Source organism: Ptiloglossa arizonensis, chromosome 7 (genome assembly GCF_051014685.1).
Source record: "Ptiloglossa arizonensis isolate GNS036 chromosome 7, iyPtiAriz1_principal, whole genome shotgun sequence".
NCBI classification, from domain to species: domain Eukaryota; kingdom Metazoa; phylum Arthropoda; class Insecta; order Hymenoptera; family Colletidae; genus Ptiloglossa; species Ptiloglossa arizonensis.
In genome coordinates this window covers 9,801,990-9,819,601 of record NC_135054.1, presented here as the reverse complement: position 1 = coordinate 9,819,601, position 17,612 = coordinate 9,801,990, and the positions used below count along the sequence as shown (strand labels likewise).

Below are 17,612 nucleotides of genomic sequence, written 5' to 3'. Positions count from 1 at the left end.
GCCGGGTACCGTAGTACAAAAGAACACCCGTTACGTTTTCCCATTACGTCGCAGGCTGTTTGATTCAAGCAGTATTCACAGTAAGAATTGTGAACGGAGAGATGGAAGGGGAGTTAAGGCCGGTATAATGTAAGTAGAAGGGGAAGCGTAAAGACTTTACCTGGCCATTCTGCAGCTGAAGTTCAATTGTATATAAACGGCTTGACTATTGATTGTCGTTTACGTTTGGAGACAAAATATTGCCCATGATTCGTATAACGAATCGAAAAATAGTAGGTATTATAACGAAGAAAAATGTTAACAAATTTTTTTACGGAAAAAACGCTTTTTAAGATGCATTGATCGAATAGCTTTCGATGAAACGTTACTTTTGAGTTTTATATCCTCAAAAATGATTTAAAAAGTTCTAAATAAATCTTAGAAAGAATTGAATTTTACATAAAAATGTTAAATAAAATTTTATATGTAATAAAGTACATTTATATTGAATGTAAATAAAGTACACAATTATTTATTTTTCTAAAAGATAAAATTAAAGCAAAGGAATTAATTGCACCTAACTTTAACGTAATTGTCTTCTATTGCGTAACATTGTAGAGATATTACAAACTTATTTATATAATTATCTCAAAGTTTTCTTTATAAGTGAATAATATGGTAAGCAAGCAAAGGGTATTGAATAACACATACATACATATGCATGTGCATAGAAAATGTATGTAAGTACATAGAACGTACGTAGAAAAAATCTGTATGTAGATATTAGTAATTTCAAAAAAAATGAATTGATTATATTTTGCACATTAGTAATTTTTGTTATAAAAAAATGGGTGTCGTAACAAAAATTACAATACTTTTCCTCGTTATGAGAATCGTGAATAATCTTTTATTTCCAACCGTAAACGATGGTCAGTAGTTGGATAAGCCGTTTGTCCGCAAATCGGATTTTAGCTATGTGAGAACGAGAGAGAAACCTTCGTGTCAGCTTTTTTCTCGACTCCTCAAATGACCAAAAACCGAGCTCACGGATTCGTGATTTATACATTAGATGTGCAGTGGTAGGGGAAATTCAATATGACGTCGGAGAGAACGTAATTCTTTTCTGGTATTAGTATTGCAGGGGGTGTAGAAAACAATAGGGCGATACCTTATACATCGAAAATACATAAAAATAAACAAGAGAAACGTCAAATTTATACACGTTCAATTTAATAAACAACGAATGCTAAACAAATCATGGCTTCTTTTATATTTCTGTCAACTGTTTTTCGAGATCGATTTAGCTATGATGCTCGAGGAAGATAAAAAAATATGATACAACACAAATCTGGTCATGACGTTTCAGCAATAATTGTTCTCACTGCATGATATAAAGTATACGATGAACATCTTTTTTTTTTTATCAATATATGTACATGTATACATATGCGTCTACGGTTTGATAATATTTTTCAATATGAAATACAAAATTTTAACCGTGTTTTTTAATTTTGTTTGACTTATATACATATATAAATTCAGTTTCGTACAAATATATACATATGTATGTACCTATGTATAAACATAGGTGCTGCATGTTTTATTTCTTTGTCAATCTCTAGTCCACGATAAAATTTGTAGTTTGCATTTTTAGGAATATCAAATATTATAAAGAATTATTTACATATACAGTACGTGATTATTTTGTAGGCATGTTCATAAAATACTAAGCGATGTTAAAAATAATGCAATAACAATTTATTAGTCATCACTGTTATGCTAATATCGATTATATATTACATGTTAAATACCGTACATACTTGCAATACGCATAAACTCATTACATCATTATAATTATCGCTGATCATTATTTTTTTTATAAATATTAGAGGTGTGGTTATTGAATTAATTTAGTTTCTTTAAAACCACAACAAGTTTGAAAATATAACTTAATATTACATTTTTCGAAGTGCTAATTACAATGTTAGACAAAGTTCGATCCGATTTCAATCTTAAAAGATTCAGAGATTTTTGCGGAATATGAGAAATGAGAACATGGAATAATTTATATTCTACTATTAATTTATACAACTATCCAGCTATAATTTATTCAAATAAATATAGCAAATACTTCTGAAGATTTTTCTCCCGTGTTCAATTTCAATGTGAGAGATATGATGGGATTCCAGCAATATAATTAGCGACTGAAATGCAATGATGAATAATGACGATGAATGATAATTATCAAATCAACTGCAGATTAAATTCATTCGTATTCTTCATCATCAGGTCGGACCTGAGGGAATCTTCTCACAGGTTGATGTGGTTGCGGACGTCTATGTTGAAGAGGAATGTTTACTTCTTCGGGGCTACGAAACACCTGATTCAATGGTAAACGAAATTGCGGAAGGCCTGTTGGTTGTGGACGAGCTGAGGGTGGAATGCTGTTCAATGTAGCTGGTTGAGGGCTTGCATATACCTGTGCATAAATATTTGCATTTGTTACTGACATGAACACACCCACATCCTTAATTTCATATCTTAACAGAGTAATGCAATAGAATCTCTATTATTTGTACTAACAGACAGACAAAACTATTCAAATAAAAGAATTTTCGCGTAACAAAATGCTCTTTTTTGATGTTGATTATTCCATGTTTCGAGTACAATAACAGAAATGTCAAATGAAATGAGCTACCTTTTCTTTTTCAATAATTTACATATCCCGTATATTTTGAACTGTTAAATCGGTCAAGTTTGAACACAAATTTAACTGTGCAACAACTTTTCAACAATTTTTCAATGGGTACTTTGTCATCGATTTTCCAATCATTTGTCTTGTCTTTTCGTTTTATAATATACGAGAAGATGCAACAGACGCATATTTTTTGTAAAACATTATATTATTCTCTCAAAGATGTATCAAATTTTATATTAATATCTGAAAATCACCTAGAAGAAAAAAAACGAATAAATGATTGTTTGTGAAGAATTTAGCAAACATTAATATAAGTTCTTGTTTAATTACTGCACAAATTAGAACTTTGGAAAGGAACCAACACGTACACTGAATCTTTGATTCGAATGAACGACGATCTTTTCAATCATTGTGATTTTTGTCATACCCTCTTGCTAACTTTATATTTCATTTTCAAGTTATGCGTTATATCGTGTTTCCTTTACGTAGTTAGCTCTATACGCTAAATTACGATGATCGCGGTCAATATTTGTCGTTACAGATGAACGTTTCAATAAGAGAAAGGATACTCCGCGATAAAATGTTCTCTGTTTGGACAACAGAACGTTTGAAAAGTTGAGTGTCCGGTTGTTGAAGTATTCGAATAACAGAGATTCGGACCTATCCACTTTCCTTAGAAAGTTCTATTGCGTCTCAATGAAGTCTTACCGGTGGTGTGGGACGTCGAATGGGCGCAGAGGCAGGAGTGATCTGATAGTCACTGACCTCACGTTCGTCCGCGTGTATATCAGCCGGGAAGTATCTTTCGCTGTATCTCAAGGTTACATTAGGTTTGGTCTCAGCCTCAGCTAAGTTCAATGGTTTGTACAGGTACTCGTTAACGAAATGGTACTGCGAGCTCTTCTTGCAGTTTATGTCACCGCTCGGCGGCATGCAAATCAGGTGAACCTGTAACACGAACGATTCTAATAGCTTCTACATTCGGAGAAGAGAAAGGTGTTCCACCGGACAGAAAACGCACACCGTTCCTCTATTTAGATCTTTTCAGTCGAGGAAAGGGGCGTGGGTTAATTACTCCGGAAACGCACTAGGATATGCCGCTATCGGGAAACCGATTAAGGCGATTTATGATTGGCCTTATTTATCTGTTCAGGGAACAAGACCGGAAATGATCGGGCGAAATCGTACGTTAATGTATACGAGAGGTGAAATTTACTTATCGGTGGTATTCAGAGCTGGGTTAATTGTACCGGTGTGAAACAAAGTTTATTTTTACGAACGCTTTCACTAGGTCACTTGAATTATACAGAAATGGTTAGCACCAGGCCTTACAACTTTCCTGGATACAATTATTTTAAAAGAAGTTGTTTAAATTTTATGTATCGTGTCTCCTCGTCGACCGGTCGTACAATTCGAAATAAAGCGATGAGAGAAAGTATACAGAGTGGTTAATTCAATATTAATAAATAAAAGTTTCAAGTAAGGTTGATTTCGAGCGAGGCATATTCTGATGTTATTGGATTCTTTGTAGGTGGACCATTCGTTGGGGAAATATGAAAAGTACGATTTATTAAGAAGAATATACGACTTTAGATAATACGAAGTAAAGAATTCTTTTGGTATATCAATAAATTTCTGCAGACATGTTAGGAAGGATTCCTGTGTTAAGTATTTTTGAACATTTAAGAAAGTAAGCATTACGTGCATACATATTACTGGTACAACTTTGCAATATTGAAGAAATTCATATATTTTTACAACAAATGACTTTTTGGTATAAATAGTTTTATACTTCTTTTTATAGGAAATAACGAGCCGATCGACTGATATATAAAAAACAAATGTATTCTTCTGTGAAACGAAATATCAAGAGAGAAGTTACTTAAATAGATCCAGTAGTATCGAAAATAATTTACGTGATGAATCTTGCATGTTCTTCACTTAGTATTCATATATACATAGATCTATATTTTCTATCTGACAGACGAGAAAATATGAAACATTAAATTTAAATAAATTTACATTTAATTAATCACGAACCACAAAATTGAATTGATATTGTAACTCTACATTATTATACAAAGGTTCTTGGTGAAATCAATAATGTAAGAACAACCATTACGTATTTGGAATAACTGCCACAGAGAACTGATAAAAACGAACATATTGATTCCGGTTATGGTTCTATATTATTACATTGATTTCTGTTTTCAAAAATGCATTTACTGCATTTTAAAATCTCTTTAAATTTATTCTATTACAAAAAGTTTATATTATTGAAACAAATAAATAAATATATTTATTTATGACAATTTGTACATACACTATAAATAATTTGTATGTACTATTTTCATTTCTGTATTCGTGACAAGTGTATGGATTTATAACAAATCTAAAGAATAAACACCAAATTAATACCATATATTACACACGACTTATCTATATTTAACAAAATTTCATTTTGTTATTTTAAAAACGGGTATATTCTGTAATCATTGTGAAACTGACATAAAATCGTTATAGAATCGATTTTAGAACCGTAATTGGAGTCGTTATGTTTAATTTGTTTGACTTTTTATAACAATTGTTGTTTCAAGAACAATAATCATGTAACATGTATTACAAGCATCGAATACGTGTTCATAATTGGACTTGAAATTCGTATATTTGTTGACTACGCGACGATTACCTGGTGGAACGTGAATCCTTCGGGACAGATCCAAGAATGTTTGGCATTATCCTGGCAATAATGGAAGACTTCACAATGCAGGTCTTCGTCGGCATAATATCCGGTTTGTTTGTTCACGCAATCGAATTTACTCTGCGGTAAGAGAAGCGTCAAACGATCGGGCTCCTCCTTTTCTTCCAACTCTTCGGCCTTCAATCACAGTATAAAGTTAATGACATCGTAATTTTCACGACCGTGACTCACACGAGGAAGCGAAACGTTCACGCGAATAATTCGATTTTCCAATGACATTTATTGAAAGTCAACGTAAGATAAAATTTTTTCGTAAAACCGGTTCCACGATTTATCGTCGAAAATGATTACTTAATTCCAGCTATCGTTAAGGGGATAACAACGGTGTATGTAATTTTTAAAAATCACTACGAAAAGAGTAAAATGATTTGCTTCGTCCCTGAAATTATTTCTTTCTCCTTGATGTAATAGCCGGTGATTACATAAGATCTTTATTGTGCGGAGTCGCAAACAATGGGTGCAAGGGTTTCTTACGCTGCTTTCACTTATCGTAAGATACGAGGAATAACAATTTGGCCTGGCAGCTGTTACGGTCGTTCGAATTTTGTGAAAGGTTGATTTAAGAATCGAGAGACCAGACGATAATCACCTGAGGATTTTGAGGTTGTCCACCGCGAATAATACTGCGTGGTGGTCCACTCACCCTGATAGCTCCTTGTTCGAGCGATGGACTTGGCGGTTTACGATACAACTGTGAACAAAAAAATAAAAAAAAAAAATGAGTACAGTATTCGCTTGTTGGTACATTGAGAAAATTCTTCTTTCGTGTCAGAAGCCATTCAGGGTAGTCCGTACAGTTGTTGCAAGCCGTAAGAAGTAAGAAATTCACGTGAGTTGATACTTTGAAGTAACCGGTTATTTTTACGTAAGTCCTTACGCAATATGTATTACGCATACACAATATTAAATGACGCAACTACTTTCATTGCAATTATTAATACTTGGAACTCGAGCGATTCGAAAACTGGTAATTGTCGTAATAAAACCGAAAAAGCATTACAGGTATTAACTTAGCGGTAAACGAATATAATTTGTTAATAATATACGACAGTTACACGATTAAAGTAGATAGGTGTTCCATAAAAACGTGATAAGTGAAAACGTTTCAATCGAACGTTACAACTAGATGTAAAATGTTAATTAAATTTTTTGTATATACAACGATTTACTTTCGCTGTCAAAATTAACAAAATAAAAATGCCCGAAGCTGTAATCTTATTATTTATTACGTATTGTAACACGCAACTTGCTGTTGCGTTCATTCTTGAAGTTGAACGGTTCACATGGGGGATTGCATATTTACCAACTTTTTCATTTACTGGAAATTCGGTAAGATTTTTAATTTAGCGTTATTTTTATTTTCCACAAAGCTATTCAAAGCTATCGAGAGCTAATTGGAATCTAATTTTTGGATAAACTAACTCAACTGTAGAAAAAGGTTTTCTAGATTTTATTCTTGGACGACTGATTGTTAAAAAATTACATTACAATTATCATTCGTATAGATATATGTACGTGTTTCCCCCTCATTTTTACTTCTTGAAAATACATCAACGTTTTTTTTAATAACTTGTACTAGATTTCTTGGATTCTTTTGCAGTGAAATTGCCTAAGATTAGTTTTAAGGCCATACTTTTCGTGATAATATTCTCCTTTATGATTTTTCGGCATAATGAGCAATAATAGCGCACTTGGACATAATTTATTATTATACGTGATTTATCAGAAGTATATTCACAAGAGAAGTATATTCTATATAAATTGTTGCCAATAAAATTATCAATTGTGAAGTTTCATATTTCTGAAAAGGTTAAGTGACTTTTTGCAAAAACATCTAGTTAAGTAAATTTTTAATCCGTATTAAATAAATTGTGAGATCAATTTGGAAGAACGTATTACATGTTCGGCTAGATCGATGGATCGTTGTTTGCGATTTCTCTTTTTGTTCCCAATCATCGTACAATTAAATTTCAATCTTCGTTTTTGTATAGTACAGAACTTACATGTATACATATATGCACAGTATGTAGTAACGTCTCGCATAATACGTATCCTGAATTGAGATCGCATCGATTTATTTCACAAGGTATGCAAGTAGTGTTCCAAGAATTGACTCTTATTTGTTCAGCTTGCTCGTCTTTGTATACATCAAATACGAGAGTGAGAACAACGAGAATGAGCGAGATGCGATTAAATGGTGGGGATAACGACGAGACATTATGTAAGAAATTATTGTATATTCTCTCACTATTATAGATCCATTCGTTTAAAAATACGTTGTTCCCGGATGTATTCCACTTTTAAACGTATTGCCAAATCTTTCATCCATCAGCAGTGTGTTATTGTTTGTTCGGCATAATATGAAGTGTGGGTAAACAAAATCGTACGATTACGACAGGATCGTGCCGATAAGGTGGCTAACTTCCGAGTAGATTCCAGATACAAAAGAATTTATACGAGTCGAATCATGTAAATCTTTCATGCGAAAAGAAATCGAAGACTCCTTTATCATTTGGAATCTGGAGCTTTGTTATTGAGATACGATCGGTTAAAGTTTGTATGCGTGGGAACATCATGACAAATGTCTTTCTCGTGTGAATGAATGTGTATTTACATATGTACGTTCGTGCAATCGGCCGATTCGAATATAAATAGCACGTGCCGCGAATCACGTCAATAAACTTTGCTTGTATACATGTACCACGAAAACGAAACCTTAGATTGCAAAACGATGATAACTTTTCGCTTTTCCTTTGCGCAAGGAATTTACTATATTTGTTTAATATATTTTGACTCGTTTCATTTTCTTCGTAACACACTGTGCAAATAATAAAATTATTGGTTCTTCTCGAAGATTTTAAGTTTAGCAATTATTTTTTAACTAGTATACCAATTCATTCGTCGTATCGTTTCGTGTTTCCATTCACAGTGGATCTACTCTACAATACATCCCTAATTAAATCGACGTATCTACATAGGGTACGAGTAACGCGACGAGCTGTTCATTACATTCACTTATCTTTAACTTCAAAGGACACGAACTTTTTTTTTTATTAAAATACAACGAAAATATAGAATATCAAAATTATATGGAAGGCTTCGTTTTCGAGAAAAATGCATTCGAAAATCAATCTACACCTAATTGACGACTGGGCAATCTAACTATGCAATCGTTGTTGCATATCGTGTACGATTTCTTCCAATTGGCGTACAGGTTGCAACAACAACAACAATAATAATAATTTCATTACTTACAGGCTGTTGGCCAGGATTCCTGAAGGCAGGTGTCGGTGTAGGGGTCACAATGTTGTCCTCGTAACTGTTATCACGAAAACCTTGACCCGCGGATGCGTAAAGAGGTCCTAGGCTCGACGATTTACCAGGAAATGGCACCCTGCCGTCTAAATCGTAAGCATTCTGTGCTGTTGCTGTCACAGCTAGTGCCACCAGACACAGCCAATACATCCTGAAAAAGATAAAACGAGCGAGTTCCACTGAGCGGTCCACGACAATTTCTCGCTGTCTAGAATTACGCGCTCGATGCACTTTCTCGCACATGATACGCAGACAAAATAACAGAGATCTGTATTTACAGACATGCACTAGAGAAAGTGACCTTGGCTATTGATATCTTCCATAGAGCACGGCGGTTGACTCCAAGTGGAAAGTAATGATACTTCACCGAATTGATGGAAATCGCAGCTGGTCTCGCGAGAAACTTTGCGATCACCTTCAAAATTTACGTCTTTGTCTCACTGTCCCTTAAACGTACGACGTACGAACGATTATGTCCGATTTTCATCGAGTATGGTTAGTAGTTCCTTAGTTAACGTTTTCCCTCGGTTATTCGACTCTTCAATTTTTGTTTAATTGCTGACATTCTATTTGACACGTTCGTTGCAGCAATCGATCAACGTTACGATATTCGAATGTAAATCGCACAAGGACGAAGCGTGAATACTGAGTAAAATATATTTCGATTTACAGGGTGAGTTTAAATCATAATCGTATTTAATACAGCAACGAACGTGATGAAGTAACAGCTTCGATTTAACGGTCCCAAATTATCCTCGTATCTACTCGAAAGATTTATAGGTCCATTAAACACGATGGTCAAGTACGTAAATAAATCGTTAATGTTTCATCGAATGTCTTGGGAAAAAATATATATACAAATACAGTTAATGGGGAATCTAAAGAGAGAAACGTAAATAATCATTTAGAATGAATGATACATAATTTTCAGCAAATTTACTTGCAGCTGCCGCGTGCAAATGTGCCGGGGGCATACACGTTTAATGTCGATGACCTAGAATATTTGCGAGAAAGAGGGCCACGGAGAAATGTGGTGAAATAGAATAATCGTATTTCAAGCCGAACGAAGTTGCACACTCTCTCTCTCGTGCATTGGTTGCTGCAGTTTCGAACGCGATGGAAAATCCGACTGATAAAGGCCGTCTCTTGGATCTCTCTGTTTTAATTCTCTAAATTTATCATTTGAACGATAAATTGATCGAAAGAAAGTAAAAATCACACGATATAGGTACGCGTGAATACAATTACGCGTAATTACATTTAGAACGAGACGTTCGTTATTTGCAACCAGTTGGACTGGTTGCGACCGTAACCGTAGGAAACGAAATATTTGGTCCTAGGCGGACTGTCTGTCTATTGTTTGACTTGGAACACACGCGTTGGTACTTCTGTCGGTGATGGTCGGTGAAAAGCACCTTACTTTCTAAGTGCGTAAAACACGGACAGCGGTTTCACGATCCGTTGAGGACATCTCATTCGTAACGGCGATGATGTATCGCGAGAGATCCGGCGCTTTCGATAAATTTGAAAGGCTCGACTTACGAGAGCGGACCTCTCGACGTTGCTGTAGTGCAGATCTCTCGTTGATAAAAAGAAACTTCTGTTGAGCGTGACAAATGCGAAAAAGGAGTAAAAGCGAAACGGCCCCAGTCCCGAGACGCGACAAAGCGATTGCGTATAACTGGCAAATAGTAGATCGTCGTGGATGAATAAAAAATTTAATCTCTCCGCGACACGAAGAAAGAACATTTTTCGATAGGTCGCTTTCCCCTCAGTGCGTATTCTCATAAAGGGAGGTGACGCTCGTTTATTAACAGGAATTCGAACGCTGATTGGATTTGAGAAACTGAAACTAATGCTACATATACGGTTTTGGACAATAAATACTGTACGAGGCATTCAATGTGAAACTTAAATACTTCAATGCTAGTACTAATGAAATACTATTTGAAGTTTATGTGTTCTTGATTTTGTATCGATTTATTAACCCATTCCACTCGAGAGGCGATCCTCGATCGCCACTTAATTCGATGTGCTTTCTCCAATTCGGAAAACCATCGTGGTTTGAAATTGAAATTAAGATTCAATTACTCGTAAGATATAAATATATGTATATGAAACGTTGAAATGAAAGTGCTCCGTCTTAAATTAATTACACGATTTGAAGGATTTGATCGTGGTGCTAGTTTCTGGTAACAGAAAAGCTTCGAGTGCAAAGGGTTAAGTGTATTGGTTTCTGATTCTGTATTATTTTTACAACGAATACAACAACGTCCGCTTTCGAGTGACAGAATCGGGAACGCCAGTTCGCTTAAAAGCGGGGTAAGTAGTGATTTATTATCCGCTCAGGCGGAGGTCCGGCCAGTCGCTTAACAAGGAATGTGAATTGTATCCAACGAGTGTGAGCAGGATAAAGCAACAGTGAACGAGTTTCGCATTACGTGCGCTCGATTACCGAAACCTCAAAGCGACGCGATACGTGTTCCAGTGCATCAACCACTAATGTGATACAAAAATTCTTACGTTTGTCATTAATCTTCATAAGAATACGCGAATCGTGTCAATGGATTGATGAAATTTTTCCAACGAAACAGATTTCAATCGCGATTTCATTCCGATCGAAGCCGCACACACTCGAAAGTACAATCGTATTACGTATAATTAAAAATAATTTGAACAAGGTCACCCGTACGATGCAATAAAAAATAAAAAAATTGTAATCAATGGATGAAGTTAGACGCAACTTTTTATAAAGAATCGCTTGCATCAGGCGATCGTAAATTGTGAACAGTGGTGGGGATAATTTCGTTTCTCGAAACCGGAATAAAAATTGTTACTGGAAAATGGGAATTATTGCAGTCAGAGGCAATCTATTTCTTTGATAATTTGTTACTGAAGTTCCGATGACTTTTATCTCTTGAAACACGACTACGATAAGAGGCCACGAACGTAACAAATTCGTGTACAATATATCTGTACAACTATCGTTTGTTCGATTGTTTGAGCAATAATTTCAACGTGCGTAGCGTTCTCATAAAATCAATCGTACGGACCTGTCTTAAGTTTTGTCCTAGTTGAACATCATACAGCAAAAAAATCGACCGATCGATCGAATGAAACAAAGGATTCGACATCTTTTTCTATCCTTTGTTTTTTTTATTGGTCGGCCGGTTTGTTCATTGTACGACATTCATTTAAGACTCAACCGTACATCTACGGTACGTATAATTGATAATGAGAGTTTCAGTCTGTGATCACTGTCATAAAATGTTTGCAGTTATCGGGCATGACGAAAAGTAATATTGTATCTATTTTTTTTTTCAACAATTTGTATTGTCTGATCAGAAACAAAAATTAGAAAGATATGGGATATCGATATATGTATTGTCTCTATTCATCGAGTATATTGATCTCGGTACCACTATTCTTGATTATGGTACCCCTACTGGTTGAGAGAGAGATGTCCAGTCAGTAAAACGTTTGCTTATATCGTTGGTACTTTTCAAAATATAATTTCTCTTATCGTACTATTGCTTTGTTACTTAAATTCAATTTCTTAAATTATCGGGTTGTTCGGGAAGTGATTTCGTTTTCCAAAATGGAGAATATATAATTTAATAAAATGTTTATACGCTCTAAAAAAATCGTGTTTCATTTACACCAAAAAAAAAAAAAACAGAAACGAAATGACTTTCCGAACAACCGAATAGTTTACAATCGGTGCAACGTTTCATTAATATTTTTCGATCCAAGAATTAAGTTTCTAGTCTTCCGCGAAAGTGAGTCCTGTTTTTATCAAACAAAACGTCGTTAGGTTACCGTGGGGGCACGTCATTTTCCCTTCACGATGCGAAAGGTTCTCCGTACGTGTCACAAAGGTCGAAGGTATATCCCGATGTTTCCCGATTTAACGAGACATTTTACGTAACGTGTTTGTCAAAAGTGGTCGCAGGTCATCGTGTAATTCCAGCCGCGAGTTACTCGATTAACCAGTCCATTTAAAGAACAAAGTGGTTAATGATTTGCACCGGCAAGACACGGAAAAATGCGGTTGCCGCTCTTAATGAGGAGCCTGTCTTTACTTAGACGCAAGTCAGCGAACCGGGCAATCGTTAAGGTGGTGGCAAACCTCGATCGGTAGCCCGAGTGAAAGTAAGAGGGTCCTGCGTGCAAAACTGGCACTCTACGTGAAAAATGGGAGTGTATCTATATCGGGTGTTACGAATTGAGTTATGGTGTTAGCGCATGCAGATCGAGAAACAATATCGTCCAAGGTTTGCGTCTAGAAAGGACACGGTGCGTTCGCTGGTCCGAGACCAAGGATCCGTCAGAAATCGGATCGTCTTGTTGGGACATTTCTTTCGCTTGTTGTTTCTGTTCAAGTTTCTCCGTTATCTTTCATCGAGGAATATCGTGGAAACTTTCCCTACGAACTGCGTGGATCGTTAAATGTAGCGAACCGTTTCTGGTGTTAAGATTGACTCTCAGAAGTCACGTGTGCTTGGAACTCGTTTTTTAAAATAAATAATCATGTTTTCTTTCAGCTTCGTGCGCATATACACGGTCAAATAAACACACGATTTGCATTTAACGCGCTCTCAGAGAGAGGTGTAAATATCGTTGTGTTATTAATTCGAATTCTTTTATTAATCAAAAGAGAAGACTTTCAGTTTATTTTATAGAGGAAAGTTTGCATTTAACGCGTTCTTGAAAAGAGGTGTTAATATCGGTCGTGTTATTAATTTGAATTTTTTTTTCATTGAAAGAGAAGTCTTTCAGTTTTTTTTTCTATAGAGGAATACGGATGATTGAACAAAAATTTGAAACACTTTATAAAATATTTGGTTTCATATAAAAATGTAGTGTCATAAGGGAACTTTTATAATTGGTTGTAGTTTCAAATACGTTTTTTTCTTTAAGATTCAGTTTTCTTTCGAATTGTTCTAAACGGAGATGAAATTTCAGAAAATTAACATTTTACCGAACAACCTCAGAAAAAATGTTAAGATGAAATAAACTGAAAGTGAAAATAAATCAGGGATCGAAGAAGTAGTTGAGTTTTACTTTTGAAAATTCCATTAAAATTTATATTTTTATTTCAAAGACCATTCTTGTAGCATTTTTATGTACAAGATTATTGTCATTAAAAATACTCTGGAAAATTGTGTTTGTCGCAAACATTTATTTCCAAACTTTTATTACAAATCAACTAATCCACGCTAATGGTCGTATAAAAGGCACTACACTGTAACATACATGTAATATTCTAAAAATAATGTTTACATTTCGTAACGTAATTACTTATTGAATAATACTGGAAAAAAATATTTGCTCTTGTTGCACAAAACTGTTTATTCTTTATAAATGCTATACGAACTGAAACTTTTATTTGTCTGTTCTTATCGAAACTTAACAGTAACGTTGTAAGTGACTCCTTTAAACAAAATTCCATTAGAACTGTTTAAACGTAATCTACATACTGAAAAAGTACTACAACTGTTTTCATTGTTAAGCAAAAATGTTTGAAACTGTTTGCTTGTAAATTAATTGAAAATACAAAAGCTGGTGAAGTGTTGGTATTCCCTCAAGAAGTATGTCCTTCTTTCGATAAAGTTTGCGAGCGGGACGGTTGGAAGCTGATCCGGAGGGGTTTCTCGAGGCGGAGCGCAAAGAAAGCAATTGCATAATGAAAAAAGAGATAGTTGCCCGGTAACTACAAACGAGGGGAACGCGGCTGTATAATATAATCAGCGGAGGGCACACGTAACTGGTCGGCCGGTTGGACATGCTCTTAAGGAAATCTGGAGCAGGCTTTATAGTTGTGGCGACATTTTTCAATCTGGTAGACCAAAGCCTGCGGTATTCAGTGTAATAACCTTTTATTCTTGTATGCTGGGCTGCGATCGATTACATGTTCAGGAATTTTAAGTATCCGAAATATCTAGAGAATATTTGCGTCATACTGCTAATTCAACCGTATAAATTATGTATACTTTTTCTTTTTTTCTTTTGACCGATCAGCCACTCGTACGATTATTTTTAATAGAATCAAAAGTACTTCTCCGATTAATGAAAATTTTATTTGTTTCTGTCTTGTCGATCTCGTTATCAAAATATGAAAATCTCGGTGACCTTATCGAAATCAGTACACATCGATATTTTTTCACACTATACTATTTTTGTTTCCCGCTTTTCATATGTTTATTTTATATTTATATTATTACGAGAAATACTGTATCTTTATAAGCAGACTACCGAGTATATTCTTCAATTATTTCAATTAAATTTTCCGCATAAAGAATAGTTTTGATTGGTCATTAAAATCAACCGTTTAAATTATTTAATCTCTTTCGATCTCGTGTTATGATTAACATAATTAAATTTTCCGCATAAAATATAGTTTTGATTGGTCATTAAAATCAACCGTTTAAATTATTTGATCCCTTTCGACCTCGTGTGTCATCAATTATTTAATGTAAAATTCTTTTCGTCTGACGGATCGTGATATATATTTTCCGAATACGAAGAATTTAGAGTACTCCTTTTGTTACAAAGTGTAGTTCGAACGACGACGAATCAATGATTATTTCGAGTATAGAATCATTTGTAAAACATGCTTGCGGTGATTAAATTACTTTATAGAACAGTTTCACGAACGTCGATCTATGTACCAACGCTGTGAAAACTTTTCATAAATTCCTCGTTGCAGTTCCTGATCGCCCTCGCACAACCGGTTCCTTTTCCCGCTTCTAAGGCACGTGCCATAATCCCTGCTCCACCATGCATAACGACGCTAATCTCGAGAATTTTGTATCGAGTTTCCCTCGATTTATATCTGCGTATCGCGTACATTGGTATTTCGATCTGTTCAGCAGAATAGCTTTCGTTCGAAACAATCTCGAGTTTCGATCGACTTTTTTGAACCGTTTTTTTTTCTTTTTCTTTTTTTTTTTTACGTCCACGCGTTCAAGAACAAGGGGATGCCAACGGCACACAGGAGAAAATGTCAAAAAGTAATAAACGAACCTCCGTAGGAAGCACTTGCACTGTTTATCGTCGTCACTGATCCCGCGTTAGTTCTCGAGCTCCCTTCTTTTTTCTCATATTTTTCGAAAACGTACTTTTCAACCCCCACTTACCTGTCAACGAAGATAGAGGAGCAACAGCACGATGAACGGATTGACAACACGCGAGCTTTATCTTGGCCGGCCGGTTCTTCATTCTCTTATATAGCGTCTCTCGCTGAAAGTTACCTCCACCAGAATAATAGTTGTGCCCGCTTTGATGTAGTGGGAGACAGCATTGGATACGTAATACGAAACAAGGTGTTCCCCGAAAACTGTGAACAGTGGTTACATTTGTAGAATGTACAAGAGCGTATTATTATTTCGATAACATCGGAACTGAACCTGTAACGGGTAAAAAATTTTACTAAAAAATGTTTACGTGATATTACTAGGAGAAGAAACGGATCGATTCTAGAAGGAGTCGTATTGAATCAGTCTTCGTAAGACCTATCGGACGTGTTTTTGATACAATCGATACATTTACGTTTCAAATTCTAAAAGTATCTTCGAACGATATAAAAAAATGCAATTATCGAGGTCTCCAATTAATTTGTAATAATTACGAACAACACAAAGGGCACGAATAACATAAATGTATTTGTTTGTATATGTGTGGACTTAAAGAAAAAATGTGGTAGCTAGGATTTAGTGTTAGGTGTCGTAGACACCTAACAGATATATGTTTGATGGGGTAATTTATTTCTTGTCTAGCTGAGATATTATACACTTACAGTGGTTTTTGGTTGTATGGCAATTTCTCTACGATTGAATGAATTTTATGATTATTATTACCATTTTGGATAAAAATAGTTTGCCTTTGTAGCAAAACCAAGGTCACCATTGATTGTTCAAATAAAATCAAATATTTTTATTCTCATCATATTGTCCGAGATATTAAAACAAATTCAAGAAACCATCTGACATTTATTAACACGTTTACGTTGGCCTTTTGGTGTACGCTACTTTTAGACAATGTAAACATATTTAACCTTAGACTACTAAATGTAAACATAGAAGTAGGATTTTGTAATGTGATGTCATAAGATAAACGAAAATTGAATTTAGAAAAAGTTATTACATTTTGCAGAGCTATAAACCTAACCACTTCTGTGGTGTTTACGTTTAATGACCGAGGCTTTGAAATCAAGGAGACGTAATCAGCATAATAATGATGAACGATCAAATAATCGTTAGTCGGATTAATCATTAATCCTACATCAATAATTTGTAATCCTTTAACGACACGTTACTTAAGTTCTTACCAACCTTTCATTATTAACTTATCGATACAAGCACGATGATAAATGTAATTATGTCCAATGATTAATTGCGTCTGATGATTATATTCACATTGGTTATTTGTTTTATTCGTTAATTATAATTATGAATTGCTTAACAATCATAGTTATTAATCACTTACTTAATTACGCGGCAATCGTAATCGCTAATCCTCGATAAGATTACATTTTGCCCTTTGGACTTTAATAAACAAACGCCTAACGAAAAAAGTATAGAATCCATTGCACGCTCGAATGCAAGTGTTATATCATCGATAGTTGCGGTATTTCAATACTTTTTACTTCTGTATATACAGGACTTCACACCCGATCATTTCCGTAAATTACGTTTCACACCAATGGAATACGAACGAAATCGAATTGAAATTGCTTTCTACCGGGCATCGCACGAAAATTTCTTTCGGCAGTAGGTCGTCGCATTTTGATGTCAAATTTTACGTGGCTCCTTAAGGCTCTATTTGCATCCATTGAACGTGACTTTAATTCCAATATGG

General features: G+C 34.9%; 1 protein-coding gene across 1 annotated transcript; it reads right to left on the bottom strand.

Annotated features, from left to right (window-relative positions):
* Positions 1 to 1,945: 1,945 nt before the first annotated feature.
* LOC143149071 (uncharacterized) lies at positions 1,946 to 15,998 on the bottom strand. Its single transcript, XM_076316137.1, has 6 exons — positions 15,893 to 15,998; positions 8,694 to 8,904; positions 6,028 to 6,129; positions 5,367 to 5,555; positions 3,386 to 3,625; positions 1,946 to 2,458 (listed from the first exon to the last, which is right to left on the bottom strand). The coding sequence occupies exons 2-6, from the start codon at positions 8,901 to 8,903 to the stop codon at positions 2,246 to 2,248; spliced, it is 954 nt and encodes a 317-aa protein (XP_076172252.1). The 5' UTR covers position 8,904; positions 15,893 to 15,998; the 3' UTR covers positions 1,946 to 2,245.
* Between the last annotated feature and the right edge of the window lie 1,614 nt (positions 15,999 to 17,612).

What these genes read in the sequence shown, in the direction of transcription:
- LOC143149071 (XM_076316137.1), bottom strand. Translation starts at nt 8,903, where the DNA reads ATGTATTGGCTGTGTCTGGTGGCACTAGCTGTGACAGCAACAGCACAG. An exon ending in GGAATCCTGGCCAACAGCCT is followed by an intron (nt 6,130 to 8,693) that starts GTAAGTAATGAA and finishes TTTTGTTCACAG; the next exon opens with TTGTATCGTAAACCGCCAAG. An exon ending in TTCGACGTCCCACACCACCG is followed by an intron (nt 2,459 to 3,385) that starts GTAAGACTTCAT and finishes ATTTATGCACAG; the next exon opens with GTATATGCAAGCCCTCAACC.